This window comes from Gymnoscopelus microlampas, assembly GCF_963454915.1.
Source record: "Gymnoscopelus microlampas genome assembly, chromosome: 16".
Taxonomy (NCBI): domain Eukaryota; kingdom Metazoa; phylum Chordata; class Actinopteri; order Myctophiformes; family Myctophidae; genus Gymnoscopelus; species Gymnoscopelus microlampas.
The window spans coordinates 9,576,894-9,595,094 of NC_139953.1; the positions used below are offsets into that span (position 1 = coordinate 9,576,894).

At 38.8% G+C, this 18,201-nt stretch overlaps 2 protein-coding genes across 2 annotated transcripts in view; both read right to left on the reverse strand.

Moving 5' to 3' along the window:
* LOC311062825 (protein NLRC3-like) overlaps positions 1–5,131 on the reverse strand; it is a gene marked incomplete at its 3' end in the record, with an annotated part of 30,304 nt that extends 25,173 nt beyond the window's left edge. The window contains exon 1 of the mRNA XM_084082044.1: positions 5,055–5,131. Within this exon, the coding sequence (XP_083938170.1) occupies positions 5,055–5,080 (26 nt within the window). The 5' untranslated portion in view covers positions 5,081–5,131. The remainder of the gene's footprint in view (positions 1–5,054) is intronic.
* A 5,787-nt stretch (positions 5,132–10,918) lies between these two features.
* LOC311062826 (uncharacterized protein) lies at positions 10,919–16,926 on the reverse strand (the record flags this gene model as incomplete). Its single annotated transcript, XM_084082045.1, has 4 exons — positions 10,919–12,288; positions 13,751–13,888; positions 15,549–15,641; positions 16,695–16,926. The coding sequence occupies 4 exons, from the start codon at positions 16,924–16,926 to the stop codon at positions 11,234–11,236; spliced, it is 1,518 nt and encodes a 505-aa protein (XP_083938171.1). The 3' UTR covers positions 10,919–11,233.
* Positions 16,927–18,201: the final 1,275 nt, after the last annotated feature.

Sequence of the window (18,201 nt, forward strand, 5' to 3'; positions counted from 1 at the left end):
TTGAAATGTGAAATTAATAAACAAATACAATCTTGAACTGAATAATATGTGTGTTATCCCAACATTGTGACTATTCTGGGAATTTTCAGTGATGGGGTTTACAGTGTACTACTGGTGAGTGCAGATACACAATATGGTCCCTAGAGGGAGGGTGGACATAAATGGCCCTCTCCGTCATCAAAGTAATTTGTTTTCCCCCAATTATATTATATATGAATATTTGTTTTGCCCACCTAACATGTCAATACATTCCCCACATATTTCTGTGTTGCCACTGCTATTGTATCCTACTGGCAGTAGACCTGCCAGTGAGGATCCCCCAACAGGAGGACGAACCACCAGACAAACCCTGTTCTAGACTGCTTGGCCTTCGGCTATATCATACAAATAGGGGTTTTATTGTTTTGATTAGTTTAAAAAAACAAACCTGAAATCAAAGGCAGTTTATAGATGTATAATAAGAAAAAAACAACTCTAAGCAAAAATATTTAACTTAAAACAAGCTGTTCTAATGCAGCTGAGGTCAAATAACTACGAACATAATTCATAAAATGAGATTAGGACAAACAACTGTATACTGTTCTGCTAACCAACTTAAGCACGTAACATCCCTATTCTAGGCATGTGATAATAGGCAAACATTTGGCTTTAGCTTGTAGAAGCAAACATTGTGTGAGCTTGTAGATCTGCCATTTTTTGTGAAAGATGAGAAAATGAGGGGGTCCAAGATAGACCCCTGAGGGTCCCTGATCTTGGTTAACTGAAGGTGAGAACAGAACAAAAAAAAAGAACTGAACTGAACGCACAAACACGACTCACCAGGACATACAGTATTATGTTTATATAGCAGTACACCCATTCTATTTCAATCCTGCTTTGACCAATAGAGACAGCTAGCTAAGGTCATTCCTTACCCCTGCAGACCTATCCATGCTTTTATCTCCTCCAGACTTGACTATTGTCATGCACTTTGCAAGAGATAATCAAAGGGGAGCAGGTCAATGTTCAGAAATAAACCCCGGCAGGGTGATTAGACAACGACGATTTGATTGATATTAAAATTATTTCATTGCTTACAGTAATGAAAGTAGTCAGTTAATTTATGCCAGGTGCGTCCAGTGAAATATACAAAGAAACGAATACAAATACCTGTGAGTTTTAGAATGTATTTAAAGATTTTACTGCTTGTTTTTAAAGCCCTGAATAGTCAGGTCCTGCCTCTATCTGTGATCTTTTAACCCATTCAATCCGGGAACGCATCTCTGTCATTTTAGATTTATTTGGCTATTCAAAAATAGCAGATATACAATCTCATAGCGCCAAGTGCCACGATATGAGCTTTGTAGATCTCCTATTTTTGAAAAATCTTGAAAATATGTGCAAATCTTTAAATATATATATTTTTTAAAACGGACATTTGTAAAATAGTTTGTTCCAGGGACCCCCAGATGCAAAGATTTGAGTTACAAATGTTCGCTTAAAAACATTATATATTCAAAGATTTGCACAAATGTTCACGATTTAAAAAAAGAATAGCAGATCTACAAGCTCATAGATCAAAGATGTTAAAATGCCATGTTGCAACCCCAAGAGTTTTAGCTGCAACTTAATTCCATTGCTCAGGAAATAAACAACGAATTACAATAATATAACATTCCCTATAATCAGTAACATGTAGGTGATACATATGTCTATCAAATATGGTTTTATTGAAAGGCAATCAAAGGCTAGATCGAGTTTAGAAAGCAAACAGGTAATGTCCGGTGGCCTCAGTGCGGCTGCAGAGTTCGATTGAGTGTGAGACTAGGACACTCATTATCCCATATGCCATATGTCAAAATGACCGGCTTCACCGGGAATCGCGCGCGTGTATTTTGCTAAGAGATCGGTTACATAGTTTAATTGATATTAATTTATTAGTGCATTAAATTTCCCCATCCACTTTAATGGGAAAATGAAAAAAACTCGATTTCAAGTATTTTTTTTTTCAGAAACTGTAAGGGCTAGAGTTACAAGACTTGGAGGGGAGGTTCATAATTTAGTCCGAAATTATCAAAAAAAAAAGTACACCAGTTGGCCTCATGGTGGCGCTATAAAAGCCCCCTTTACGTTTTGGCCTTTAACTTTTGAACCGTAGGTCGTAAAATAAAAGTATTTTTTCCCCTAGATTCCTTGGGTCATGACTTAACTCCCCATATAGGGGGCCACGCCCATTTGCGTCAGGATAGATTTTCCACCATTTTGAATTTTCTTCAAAACACACTTTTAGCTCCTCCTCCCACATATTTTGTCCGAATTTCACAAAAATCGGTACACATGATCTCTGGACCCATGCGATAAACATCTCCAAGCGGAATTTTTATAGTCCATACGGTTCTTCCATAAATGGCTTCCAAAATTAGCGAGAGGGGCCTGTATTACAAAAAAGGCCAAAACTCACAAACGAAACGTCCGGTCAATCCCAAATTTTAATCACATGTCAAGGGTAGTTCTCAACGAATCCCTAAAAGCCACTTTGATCCATAGGGGGCGCCACAAATGCACAAAATGTAACCGTTTGATGCAAAAACATGATTCTTTTTGGACCAATCCACTCCATTTAAGCTACACATGATCTCTGATGACATGTGACAATGTAATTGGCTTGCACAATTAGTGGGAGGGGCCTACAAAAAAATGTAAAAGCCTGTGACTTAATTTGGACTAATAAATATTTTTTATTTTATAATTCAAAAACTTTTATTATTTAATTGATATTTATTGTTAATTAAATCTATTAAAAGATTGTTTAGGAGATATTTGACAGTTCCTGGGAGGATTCTACCTGGCTTTTGTTGTGGATTATAATAATAATAATGATAATTTCTCTACACTTCTAATAGCCTACATGACTCATATATGCTATTTAATGGTAATATAAGAAATATGCCTACATACTGTATATGAGACACACAGGGCTAAATGCGTATTTGATGTGGCCTGTGGCATGTGTCAAATACATAAATGTGAATGAATACATATTTCTTCTATTACCATTAAATAGCATATATGAGTCATGTAGGCTATAAGAAGTGTAGAAAAAATATGTAGGCCATATGTATATGCCAGCGGTGTAGTCTAGTTTTTGCTAATCTCTCAAGAACAGATTCTGCCCTGCGAACAGCAGAGGTCGCTGTTTTTCATTTTCAGTTGGGTCTGGCTACGCGAGACTACGTTTTTGCAGGATGTGATTCCCTCCAACACACATATATACAGTATCTAATAATAATAATAACAATAAAATAATAAAATAATAATAGAGAGCATATGTTCATCAGCTTGTAATTTTCAATGCAGAACATTTATTATTACCATTTAAGAGTGCAAGAGTGATGCGCCCCATGTCTATGATGCACTATAAACATAATTATAATGTATTATAATCTGCTTATAACACTGTGTAATTATACCATAGTCATAACACATTATACAGCATCCTATAATGACTTTATTTATTACTAAACGTTAATTATTATAATTGTTTCTGAAATTGTTTTAAGCAACAAATGACCACTTATAGTGACTTATAATGACAGTATAATGCATTTTAACAGTGATTACAATGCATGATAATTGGTGATAATAGAGCATTATAACATGATTATGTCTTACAACTATGAGAATTGCCATGGGATGCATAGAAAGTGTCATTATAAAATTGTTTATAACGTATCAGGATCGCATTGTGAGTACTGTTATGAATGCTTATAACTGTATACAGTGTTATATGCATATCACATGTATTTATACTTGACCGTATAAGTCATTATAGAATGCTTTATGAGTTTGTATAACTATAATTATACACAGTGTTATAAGCATATTATAATACATTAAAAGTATTTTTATAATGCATTATAGACGAGGTATGCATAGATAGCAAGTGTTACCGTGTTGGGTAACACTTGCTATGCATCCCATGTCTGGGTAAATAAATGCTGATTAGGCTTATCAATTGTAAAAGCAGTACTGTGATGTATGTGCAGTTTCTATTGTGAATACTATTTAAGTGGCCAAAACAATGGTTATCACGTTAATAGAGGTATAGGAGGCTATGTCTATTGTTCACATTAGTATCAAAGTAGAATAACTGAATAGAGGGAGGAGACACATCTACAACAGAATGGCCTGCATGCTACAGCATTGAAGTGGACATCTTGCCCCCACCCCCTTCTCCTCCAGCATTATAGGCTTGACAGCACTGCTACTGACCTATACACCAAATACACATTTGTCCCAACTATATTCTCTCATACAATGTGAGTGAATAGTTGATCAACAATATAGGCCTGTGACTGACTGTCCTATTAGTCCGTTAGCCCCTGCAGGGGGCTAACGGACTAACAACACGGACTAACAACACTGCAGAGCTCAAGACCCTGATGCTAGACAAGAGGTCAAATCATTTAACTACATATTGAAAACATGTCTCCATTGACATGTATTATTTTTAGTGGTGGGGCTGTTGTTTAACCCATTAACACTGGGAACACATCTGTGTAACCACTTATACCATTATGTAATACTTTGGCTCTTCAAAAACAGCAGATTTAGCACCGAGTGCCACGCTATGAGCTTGTAGATCTGCTATTTTTGAAAAATCTTTAAAAGTTGTACAAATCTTTGAATATATATATTTTTAAAACGAACATTTGTAACTCAAATCTTTTCTTTTGGGGGGGAATCAATATTTTGAGATTGGGATCCGCGGCCAAATATGTAATTTTGGGGGTCCAAATACAAAATATAAAATACAAACATGCAAAATGAATAATAATGATGATATAATGATGATGATAATTAATTAATTGATTAATACATATATTTTCTTCTTGTACAGTATGTGTCTCCAACCCCTGATTCAGAAGAGACAACAGGCTCATTTAAGATGCTGCACTGATTACAGGTAAATCAGCTAACAGCAGCTTCAAATATACTTTAGTTTTATAACTGTAGAGTAATTACTTTGTAGCACACACTTAATTTATTATCACTTTAATTCATTGTCCACTTACCCAGTTGTTGGTTGACTAGGATCCATGCTGCTTACTGGGATCTTGTACTTTATAGATCACTCTGGATAACAGCGTCTGTTGAATGACAACATTGTAGTAATTGTAATAATAGACTGTAGTAGATTGTCAAGTAAATAGTTAAGTTGCAATACCTCTCCATGTTGAATATAATCTGACCACGGTGAAAGTTTGGTTCTCTATACTTTAACAAAGACTCAGTCAACCTTCTAGAGAGAGAGAGAGAGAGAGAGAGAGAGAGATCTAAGTAGTTCTAGGTGTAAACCTTTATGATTGTTTGATTTATTGTGTGATAACTCTGGCAAACAGTTTGTTGTGAGTAAAGGTTCACGTTCACTTAGTTTATTGTCTCCTCAGAGACATTCAAACACACTGACAGTCATGTGACCTCACTGTCATAACTGAGTTCAGACCCAGACAAAAGGACAATTTTACATCAAAATCAAAGTAGTGAACAGATCAGTAAAACTTGCTATTGCTGCTGTATCTTACCTTTGTTTTCCTAAAGCAGTGGTTCTCAAATTGGGGTCCAGGGACCCCCAGAGGTCATTGAGGGGGTTCCAAGGGGTCCCCTAGCATCAAATAAGCGTAACCACTTTAACCCTATTTTATACTGCATGTACAAACGGGGGTCCGGCCAAATACATACTGTATGTGTTTGGTGGTCCTTGACATGAATACGTTTGAGAACCATTGACCCAGAGAGAGAGAGAAAGAGAGAGAGAGAGAGAGAGAGAGAGAGAGAGAGAGAGAGAGAGAGAGAGAGAGAGATATCATGTTATGAGTTTCATAATCAGAATCCATAAACTGGTAGTCCACCATCATGACACTTAATACTCTTTAAAGAGGATCTATTTTCTGATTCCCAGGACAATTCCCTGTAAAATCTTGTACTCTGGACTTTCTCAGAAAGACATCTCCCACCTATGCCTGTCACAATTATTAGATCATCACCTAATCGCAATTATTTGAGCTAATCGCAATTATTTGGCATAATCATCATAACCGTTTCCATATTGAACCTTATTCTACATTTTCAAAAAATTCCAAAAATAGCAGACATACTGTAGCTGATCTACAAGCTCACACAGTGTTGTGATGCAACACGTTATGAGCTTGTAGATCTACTATTTCTGCTATTTTTTGTAGCCCTAGTGCTGTCCTACGCAGCAGTTTGTTACGAGCACACACACACACACACACACACACACACACACACACACACACACACACACACACACACACACACACACACACACACACACACACACACACACACACACACACACACACACACACACACACACACACACACACACACACCACACGTTTTTATTGTATCGTACAGTAGAGAGACAGGAAACAGCCAGAGAGTAGAAGCATGACATGCAGCAAAGCAGCCACCAGGCTCGAGAATCGAACCAGAGACTCGCTGTCAGACATTAGAGCCAGTGGTGGACACAAGTATAAACTCAAGTAAATACTCAAGTACTCAAAGATAAATTACCAAGTACAATTTATTTTTTCATATCGATGCATTGCTGTATTGAATTCTTAAAATAGTGAAAATGGCAGATCTACAAGCTCACAACGTGTGAACGCGTTGTGAGTTTGTTGATCGGCTATTTTCACACTATTTGAAATAGCGTTTACAGTAAGTGAAAGTCATCAGCTTGCAAAACACAAGTTGAGTCCTCACATGTTTTACTTATAAATACCGCAATGTAGAAATACTTTGTTAGAAGATAAAGTATTGGCATCAAAATATACCTAAAGTACCAAAAGTAAAAGTACAAGGGTTCAAATGTATAAAGTGCATACAAAATGTTTTGTAATAATAATCAAAATCTACAAAGTAACTAAACATTTCAGGTAATTGTAGTGGAGCAGGAATACAATATTTGCCTCTGAGATGTAGTGGAGTAGAACAGTGGTTCTCAACCTGTGGGTTGGGACCCCCAGGAGGGGATTGTGGCGATAATTTTCCCAGATGATTTGCTTAATGTGCAACATTGTTTTCTCACTCAACAGTAAACAAACAAACAAACATGCAGTATAACTGTATACAGGGTATCTGCACGTTTATAAAGTGACAGTTTAACCCATTCAAACCGGGAACGCATCTGCATCCATCAAAGATTGGAGTCACGAATGTTTGCTTAAAAAAATATAGGTAGCACTTTACAATAATGAGCCGTTATAAAGCATTTGTAAACGTTTATAAGCAGTTTGTAGACTATTCTTTTTGTTGAATTGTAACAACATTTTAAATGGAAAAAAAAGGTTGAGAACCACCGGTATAGTCTGTTTCCTACAGCCAAGATATCAACTGTCGAAAAGCTGTCATGTGTCAAGGGAGGAATATATCTCTTAAATGTCAACAAGGACCCCTTAGCTGAGAGAGATGATACAGGGACCCCCACTAGATATCAGTGTTGTGTAAATTCATATATTTTTTTGTTTGTTTGCACATGATCTTTTCTAATTTGTCGGATTCAGTAGTAAAACTTGACCGTGGCTCTGTATTTGGTCTGCTCTTTTTTTTCCCCTCTACACCAAATATTTTCACCTCTCACTTCAATCTCTTAAAAATAAAAAAAAACATCTTATCACAAAGATTTGGCTTATGAGGACTCTGAGGACCCCATGTTGGAGACAGTCTTAGATGTCTTAAAAGAAGGGGGAAACATTTGCCGCTCCACATCTTCGTCAGAGCACATATTTTGTCATTGACAGTGAGATACATAGGCTATTCCATTAAAAATATATTTTTTTTCCCCAGGTGCTCAGATGGCACAGGGGTAAAGTACCTGTCGATCACCCTAGAGATTTAGGGTTTCCACTATGTAAAAACATTTAAGTGTAAAATTATTGCCATTGTCAGTCATTTCTTTGTAGATTGTTGGAAGTTAATTATTGGAGGTTATTACTGTGCAATTTTAGTTTACAAAGCCTAAAAGCAAAACAGAAATGTAATGTTCCCATGTTCAACAGTGAAAAACAATACAATTGTTAGTCAATTATTTGTATGACAATTAATCGTCAAGTGAAATTTCATGAGAAGTTTGTTAATTTATGACTATATATTTATTTCTTGACATACATATGAAGCGTATATACTTTTTAAGAATGTATTTATTCTTATGGTATAGCGGGAAATTATGAATTCGAGGAAAAGGGGTGGGAGTTAATAGGTTTTTACTTCAACTTACTCCTTTTTGATATGTTTGTTTAAATTGTATTTCTTATTATTTTTCTTTTTTCTTGATGGCTGGTTGTGTGTGAGCTTAAAGATGCTGCTATTTTCCAAAGATATATTTTGAACTTTATGAAACATTTTAATAACACAACATAATATATCGACACAAAATATTTTCAGATGGGGAAGGGGGTCTGCGACCAAATGCATAGTTTATTCATTTGGGGGTCCTTGACAGGAAAAAGTTTGAGAACCACCTGGTATACACAGTAACCGTAAAAGCTTGAGCACCACTTTACAGGGTCCCCACACATTTTTAGCAATGAATTTCCAAAACTTTTCCAAAACTTTTCCAGAATATTTAGCCCAATTTCCAGGCCTATATAACAATCATTCAGCGCAATAATGTGTCTCTTACTCCTATGTACAATGCCCAAAGATAGGCAGTGTAGCAAAATAAATAAATAAAAAACAATAAAAAGTGTTTGGGGGTGGGCACAGCCGCGAAACCTCGCTGAAATAGAGCCTGCGAGCAAAAATAGGAGCGGTGGACGACGTCGTTGCACGGTTCGTTGTCACTTGCGGTAGGTCAGGACGGTCTCATTCAAAAACATGTATTTTAATGACATTTCATCGCCCGCTCGCGTCGCGTCACGTCGCATCGCTGGCAGTGCGGATGGGGTGTTACACAGCCTGTTCGGCGAAAAACTACTTATGTTACATATTTTGTGTAATGTTATACATGTTTATGAAAAGGTTTTGTATTAAAACAAATCAATAGCCAAAAACAATGCATAGCCAAATATTTTTCCAGGACCCTTGATAAATTCCAGGACCTTTGATGAAGTTTGATCAATTCCAAAACTTTTCCAGTACTGGATTATTATTTTTTTAATTTCAAAATATTTCCAGGAATTTCATGACCGTGGGGACCCTGACTTTAAAGTATGACAGTTATTTACAGCATATCAATGAACATAATAATTATTAGATGAATATGACTTAGTTAAATTAAAATCCTGACAAACGTGGACAGACACCGTGATGCTCATATTGTACTACCAGTAACTGAGTAAGTAAATGAGCTGGAGGGAATAATGCTATAAAGATAAATTATATTACACAAGATGAAACTAATCTGATGCCCCAGCCGGTGGTCATGTACCTCACCGTCTGCATCCTACACATGGTGGAGCAGCTGCACAACATCCACATCGTCCACGCTGACATCAAGCCTGACAACTTCCTACTGGGAGAGGTAGGTTTGGCGATATATCAATATTGTATCTCATCATGAAGACCGGTGCTTCTCAAAATTGGCAGATATACAAGCATATTTTTGTGCAGCATAAACCCTGATACTGACAAAAGACCCCACATTGAAAAATGCATGCAAGAGATGCTGTATTCATACTTAATATTACAATAAAAAAACTAGAACATTGTCTTCTTTTTTTTTGTTATCCTAAGTTCATGAAAAATATTTTTTTTACGCCAGATAACTTGGACCATGGCCTGACTCTGATCGACCTGGGACAGAGCATTGACATGGAACTCTTCCCTCCTGGTACGGCCTTCACGGACAAGTGTATGACCTCGGGGTTCCAGTGCACGGAGATGCTCAGTGGCAGACCATGGAATTATCAGGTATGTTCATAACAACAGTATTAACCAAACTTGCCATCCCTATTTTAGGCATGTCATTATAGGTGAACGTTTTCAACATAGATCATCTATGTTCACTTAACCACTCTACACCAGTCTTTTTGCGCTCTCGACTAAATGTATTTTTGTTTTGCCGAAATAGCCAATCTATAAGCTCACGTCAGACACATTGAGCTTGTAGATCAGCTAGTTTTGGTATTTGTCGTACGACGAAGTGTATATAGAATGAGCACACCATTCAAAGTAATAGGATGAGAATAGAACAGGGTGGCTATTCTCATCCTATTGAGTTCAATGGAGAAGTGGCGCCCTGTTCTATTCGGTTCCTCAAGTTCTATAGGGCTCTGAGAAGTGATTTCGAACTTAATGATTGTAGCCTATGATGGTCTGGTAGACTGAGTATGTGGTGTTCCTTTTTCAGACGGACTACTTTGGCATCGCAGGGACGGTCTACTGCATGCTTTTTGGAACGTACATGCAGGTGAAGAACGAGGATGGAGTTTGGAAGACCAATGGAAACTTTAGGAGGTAAATGTGGTATTTTACTTTGAATAAAATATTTTAGTGGTGCAGTCAAAAGAAACACTTGAGAAACGTAATCATTTTTGATTTCAACAACCCTACTGTCTGCTGAAACTTAACCTAAGGTGCAATTCCTTCCATTGACAGCCCCGTTGATGAGACAAAGTTCAATCTGCTTGTATTAAATGACGATAAACTCACCAATATTGCACCTCTTCAGACGGCTTGGGTTGTCCTCTTTGATTCTGTAAAGACGTTGTTTAACACAAACCAACCAATGTTGCCATGTCATGAGCAACTTTGTCAATAAACTGAATGCATGATTCTTCTAAGTGTTCTCCTTTTGCTGTATTGTACACCTGCATTACCTGCAGGCTTGTGCGCAAAGTCCTTTTGGGGAGCGCTCGTTATAAGTCGCTCACATCCTGCATATGTGCACTTTCAAAACGGGTGGTAGGCAAGATGTTGAGTAAAAAAAAAACTACCCAAAAGGCAAAACCACTTTGCTTACATGCCTGCCGACGAGCACACACGTTATGCAGGTGTAAAACGTGGCAAAAGAACTCTTAGAAGAATCATGCATTCATGGAGTTTCACTGAACATTTCTCATAACATGGCAATGGTGGATTCTTCTTAAAGGCTTTACAGAGTCTAACTATTAATGTTCATTTTAGTATGTATCAGTCATGTTTGTTGATATTGTATGATTATGTGATTCCTCTGCTTTAGTATCCATGTCATTGTCATAAGGATTAGACTGAATGATCTTATGTCTTAAACTAAAGACATTCCCCCTGTATGATTCCTCATGTGTCTTTTTAAACTACCCATTTCAGTGAAGCCTTTACCACAAACTGCACAAGAAAATGGCTTTTCACCTGTATGAGTCCTCATGTGTCTTTTTAGATGATTATTCGTAGCAGAGCCTTTACCACAAACTGAACAAGTATAGGGCTTTTCACCTGTATGACTCCTCATGTGTGTTTTTAGATGACCTGTGCTAACACAATTTCGACCACATACTGTACAAGAAAAGGGCTTTTCGCCTGTATGAGTCATCATGTGTGTTTTTAGATTAGCTTTCTGAGCAAAGCCTTTACCACACACTGGACAAGAAAATGGCTTTTCGCCTGTATGAGTTCTCATGTGTGTTTTTAGATGACTTTTGTTGACAAAGATTTTACTACATACTGAACAAGAAAAGGGCTTTTTGCCAGTATGAGTCAGCATGTGTGTTTTTAGATCAGTCTTGCGAGCACAGCCTTTGCCACAAACTTTACAAGCAAAGGGCGTTTCCCCCGTGTGAATTATTGTGTGACTCTTCAGATTGTCCTTTCTATTAAACACTTTCCCCAGGTCCTGGGACAGCGTGCGCTGTCCTCCCACATTTTGTGTCTTGTGTGATTTCAGTGTGTTTAAAGCTGACTGATCTCCCCTAGTCTCTTCCCAGTCATCACTGTCTTCAGTGTCTGATTCAGAACAGTGTGAAGAGAGGAGCTGGTCATCCCTAGTTGGTTGTGATGTTCCACAGTCCTCTACATAAACTTGTGTTTTCATGTGTTCAGTTGAGGTGCTGGCCACAGGCTCGGTCTCTCTGTTTTCATCATCATCTTCACTTTTCACTGCTAGTGACATTGACCCACCAGCCTCTTCAGGTCTTTCAAGTAGCTCCTCCTGTTCTTCTTTAATCTGTGGAGGTTCTGGTTCCTCCTGGACCAGACTGGAGCTCCTCTCATGTTTTGGAGATTTTGATTCCTCCTCCTGGAACAGACTGGAGCGCCACTCCTCTTCAGGGGAAACCTCTTTACACACAGGGGCGTGGAAGAAGTCTAGGAAAAAGATACAATGAGACCCTATAAAAGGTTTGAACTTTACATTATGTAATGCAGTGTTCCCTCTGTTAAATGAAAAGCTTCATCCACTTCAGTGCCCAGGTGCAGGACAAACAAAAGTTTAACAATAGAAAGTAAAGTCTGCACATTCGATAAAAAATCTCACTTGTTTTAATTGCATTTTAATTGTTTTAGTTTCCTTTGTTTCCTGTTTTGTCTTTGGTAGTTGGATGAACTTCAGCTGTACATAAATTCTAAACCATTCAATATTTTTCATAAAATGCCATACAAAAGGTTTTTTGTTTTGGGCATTTAAGGGTTAATGACTAAAAGATGGTTGGCCTCAAAGGGTTAATATGCATTCATCCAAAAGGAAACATGACCAGTTCCACTATTAGACTTAGTAGGAAGCAGATCTGATGCATTTGATTTGATTTCTGTGCATGTTCTATTTCACAATATCACAGTTTAAAGATTACGTTTTTCTGGGAATGAAGGGGTTAATATTTAAAAGTTTACAAATATTGAATCTAATGCACTGTACACATCCACTTACATGGATAGACACTGTAGAAAGCACATTTTAAGCAATTAGATCAAGTATTTTGCATGAAATACCATAGAAGTCTATTTTGGGTGTATTTTTAGTGTTTTGGGCATTAAGGGGTTAATAATAAAAAATGCCCAAGGGATTTCACCGGGCACCCTCTTGAATCCTTAAGAGGGGACCCCCAGCAGCAAGAATCAGTTGAGAAAAAAACTTTAACCGACGAAACCACGTTAAGCCCCATGACTCCCGGACTATAGGTTGTGATGTTCCACAGTCCTACATCACCTGTTCAGTTGAGGTGCTGGCTACAAGCTCTGTCTCTCTGTTTGTCAACGGGGGGGGGGGGGGCAGCTTCCAAATTCCGCCGATTTTCGCCGTTTTTTTTTCTCACGCCGTTTGGTGAAGCCCCCAAGGTTAGTGCCCTGTGCTGCGCTGATTTTATCCCCCCCCAGATTGGGACGTTCACGGCATATTTTGCACCATTACGGTGCGTTCATCATCGGTGACGAGTGCCTCTAACAGCCACTGCTGGCTGCGTGCACACAGCGAGGCGATGCGAGGCGATGCGAGGCGATGCGAGACACTCACACAATCACGTGCAGCATGCGTCCTCTCCCCCCGCGCCTAATGACTGTACATGGGGCCGACGCATGCTTTAGCGTGATTGTGTGAGTGTGGCTTCAGGAAGTAAATTCCTAGCCTCGATCTCCAGGCTTTTATTTTTTAGTTTTGCTAAAAAATAAAAGCTTGGAAATTCCTGTCCCAGCTGTTGGTACGCAAAAGCGCCTTGCGTCGTCTGATGTGCCGCGCATTTTTTTATTTTGGGTGCGCATGCGCACCTGCGCACCAGTTATGTGCACCCCTGATCATATTCACTTTGCACTGCTAGTAATGTCAACGTTGACCCACCAGCCTCTTCAGGTCTTTCACGTAGCTCCTCCTGTTCTTCTTTAATATGAGGAGGTTCTGGTTCCTCCTGGACCAGATTGGGGCTCCGCTCCTCTTCAGGTGAAACCTCCTCTTTACACACAGGTACGTGCCGGAAGTCTAGGAGAAAGATACAACGAGACTCTATAAAAGGTTTGAATCTTGTACCTCCACTGCAGTACCTCAGTCACCAGTTGTGGCTGGAAAAAGTATCAACAAGATTACTCTTTACCCACATCTTCCAAAAAAAAATATATTTATTTTTTAAAGACTTTATTTTTCATTTTTTAACTTGGTCATGTGGACAGCAATCAACAGTGCTGTCCTCAATCAGCTGTCTCAATAATTTCATCATCTCCTCAATCCAAATAAGGAAGGAAGGTGGCATTGTGGATTTCCAATTCAGAAGAATGAAACGTCGCATGACTAGTGAAGCAAAGGCAATAACATTCGATTCATGCTTTGAGGGCTTATATTCGATGGGGAGTACTCCAAAGATGGCAATATATGGATTGGGGTTAATAATTTTCTTGAAAATATGCGAGAATGTTTTAAAGAAATTATTCCAGATGTCTGTCAACGATTGACAGGACCAGAACATATGTCCCACGGTTGCGGGGCTGTGGCTACATCTTGGGCACTTAGAATCTATGTTTGGATACATTTTGGCCAGTTTCTCCTTTGAGTAATGTAATCGGTGAAAGACCTTGAACTGGATGAGAACATGTCTAATACAAAACGATGAAGAGTGGATACGCTCAATACTATGGTTCCATATAGCATCTGGGATCTCTATGCCTATGTCCTGCTCCCATGCCGACTTTACCCCCACCCAGGATAGGGGGTTCAGGTTTTGAATCGCATTATATAGACTTGAGATGGTGCCTTTCTGTGAAGGATTCAGAATTAAACATTCATCAAACTTTGACTTAGCCGTAAGATGTGGAAATGAGGGGAAGTGCTGTATCGCAAAGCTACGAATTTGAAGATACCTGAAAAAATGGGTATTAGGAATATTATAATTTTCTGTAAGTGTAGAGAAGGCAACAAAAGTATTATCCACAAAAAGGTCACCTAAAAAGTTCAGACCGTTTCTCCTCCAGAGCTGGAATGCAAAGTCGGACTGTGATGCAGGAAAAAGATGGTTGGAAACCAATGGAAAGAGATAGCTTATCTGAGTGAGATTAAAATGTTTCCTAAATTGACACCAAATGTTTATGGACTGTTTAACAATGGTGTTGGAGATTTGGGAGAGCATAATAGAGACACCGGGGAAGTTGTTGTGTCTGATTGAAGTTCCATACAAGCCCACGTTGGAGCATTTCTGTTATTTTTGTGAAGTGAACATTTTTTATTTGATGGTGCGCTGACTGCGCTCTGTGCTGAAAATAGTGGCCGTTGTTTGTTTACATTGCAGCTCTCATAGAAGATGCAAGACAAGCTGAATGGGAGGTGAATGAGAGGCAGTCCCTATTATTTCGAAAGTAATTACTTGTAAATGTAAGATCACTGAGTCTTCTCTTCTGCAGCTGGTTAGTTAATACTGAAGTAGAATTAACTGCACAGCTTCAGTGAACCCAGTAATACTTTTACAACCGGAACCGTTGTCCTATTCATGGTACGTTTAGATAGATGCAGGGGTCCATGCATCAATGTAGTCACATTGTTAATGCTGAAATCAATGAACCAATTCATATTGGTCATCAATCATCTTTACACCCTCAGATACCGGCCCACTTTCACCAATACAATTAATAAAGAGAGAGTGCATAAAACTTACTGAGATCCAGGTGGTCTTCAGGTTCCTGTTTAATAGAAACGGTCCTCGCTGGAGAACTGTTCTTCGCCTGCAGACTGGACTCCACAAACTGGTCTGGAATGAAGAAATACAATACGCACTTAATAATAAGGACTTAATAAGGACTTTCATAAGGTCTTTGATATGACATGCATAAGGACTAGACTATATATAGAGACTATAGATATTTATAATATTAAACTTTATGTAGGTATTATAATATTGTTGCTGTGAGGTGGAAACCTCACAGCAACAACAATATGTCCAAACTGTTACTTTTCAGAATTCAAATTCAGAAATAGCAGATCAAAAGCTTGTACATTGCATATTTTTGCTACTTTTGTGTGACACTGTAGTATGATGAATTAGGGCATTATTTAACAAAAGACACATAAAAAGGTTATAATAAGGGGATACAAGGTATCTAACAGCAACGATATTTAAAAAAAGGCAACACGGCTGCTATAATAGAACAGTGAGAATCATGTAGATCTCAGGATTCACTAGCCCTGAAACATGACTGTCATACCATGACAGTCATGGACCCACTTGTTCCTGGTTTTCGTTTTTTTTACATTTACAACTCACACATGTACATTAATTTTCATTTCAAATATAAAGTTGAGCCGGACCGCGGTAAGTACCCTTATCTCCCATATTGTTAAAAAAAAAGCATTTTAATCCGATTGGCGGCCATCTTCTATTATTGTTTTATTTTTTTGTTATGTATCAGAGTGCAATACACCTCCCAACCGGTAGTGTCGGATAAATGGCTGGCAATCGGATTAAAACGCTTTTTATTGAACAATACGGAATATACAGGAACTTAGACATTTTGCGGCTCCACTGTGTGTGTGTGTGTGTGTGTGTGTGTGTGTGTGTGTGTGTGTGTGGATCAAAGCAGTGGGACGAGGAGTTAAACCAGATCTACAACCTAACAACGCCTCACCATGCATGCAATCGCTGTGTCATACCTGCAGTGTGTAGTTTGATGTTGTGTGTGTGTGTGTGTGTGTGTGTGTGTGTGTGTGTGTGTGTGTGTGTGTGTGTGTGTGTGTGTGTGTGTGTGTGTGTGTAACAGACATACCTGCAGTGTGTAGTGTGATGTTGTGTGTGTAACAGACATACCTGCAGGGTGTAGATCGATGTCCACATCAAAATCAACGTCCAGCAGTTTGTTTTGTTTCTCCAGCAGAGTTTCTAGTGTCTCTATCTCTCTCTGGAAGAGGTTGCACATGAACTCTGCAGCCGCACTGAGGCGCTCCAACACAAACACTCTGACAAGCTTCACACAACAAACATCAGCACCACGCTGCTGTTTGTCCAAAACACACAATATCTCCTCTCCCACCGACGTCATGTGTTCATTTATCTTCAGCCGTACAGACTCCATTCCACACGTTTTTACCTACTTTATGGCACGTTTTTCACCGAGATCACAAAGCTCGAGCTGCTTGATTACAACACACACACTTACTTCCGTGTCAACATGTTTCACACATGCGCATTGAAGGATCCAGGCACTGTTGCCTTCTTAGTGGCTTTCGCCCCCTGGTGGAAGAGGTGTGTAAGTGAAGATAGAGCCTCCTGTAGCTGTGGAAAGACAGTCTGTCCTCCCTCACTGTGAGTTGTGTGTTGGATCTGAACTGAAGGTCAAGCTTATTGTTGTCTTATTTGTGTCTGGCCGGCCCACTTGGCACAGCACAGATAATCTACTCACACTTTAGGTGTGTCATTGTCTCCAAGTATCCCCAAATTTACACATTCTAGTATACTGTAGATCTAGACTTGGTTGTTGTTGATCCTGTGATTCTCAAACTTTCTCATTTCAAGGACCCCACTATTATTTATCTCTGGAACCCAACTCTATGGATATGTTTGTTATTAGGAAAGGGCAGTTAACAAAGTGGTTCATATAGCATCAAAATCATGACTATTTTAACCTGTTTTATATGTAGGATATTTGATGTTTGAATTGCATGGTACATTGTGAGCTTGTAGATCAACTATTTACCAAAACAAATTTAAAAATCACACCCTGTGTGAAGGTAGCGGCGCCTTTGATACATTTTTTCATCGATATGTGTTTATAATGTGTTTATAGCCGTGTCACGTGAAGCTTGACCAATCACTTTGTTGACGGGTCTGACCAATCAGAGCGTTGACGGGTCTGACCAATCAGAGCGTTGACGGTGAACACGGACAAAGTCAGGTATAGAGCAGGATCCGCTCTATACCTAAAGGTATCCGGCTAGCGCCGCTAAAAATGTGTTTAGACTTGGGAATAATCTTGAAGAATGTTAACAACACAGATCACAGATCATCACTTTATTTTATTCTCACACCACAGAAACCGTGACAGGATACGCAGGACCACAATGGAAACAAGCCCATGGGGCTTTTTGTGTTATCCTTTTAGCAATGGTTGTATAATGTACCACTGTACTATTTGCAAACTGTTAATAAAGTATTCAATCAATCAATGGGTGTAACAGGTTTAAATGGGTTAAGGCCAAAAAGCAATGGAAGTGCCATAACAGTCCGTCAGTCAGTCAGTATGACATGCTCCAGTGTGCCCACATGCTTATCTCTGTCCATGTGGGAAGCCTTTATGAATACACAACGTGTGGAGCAC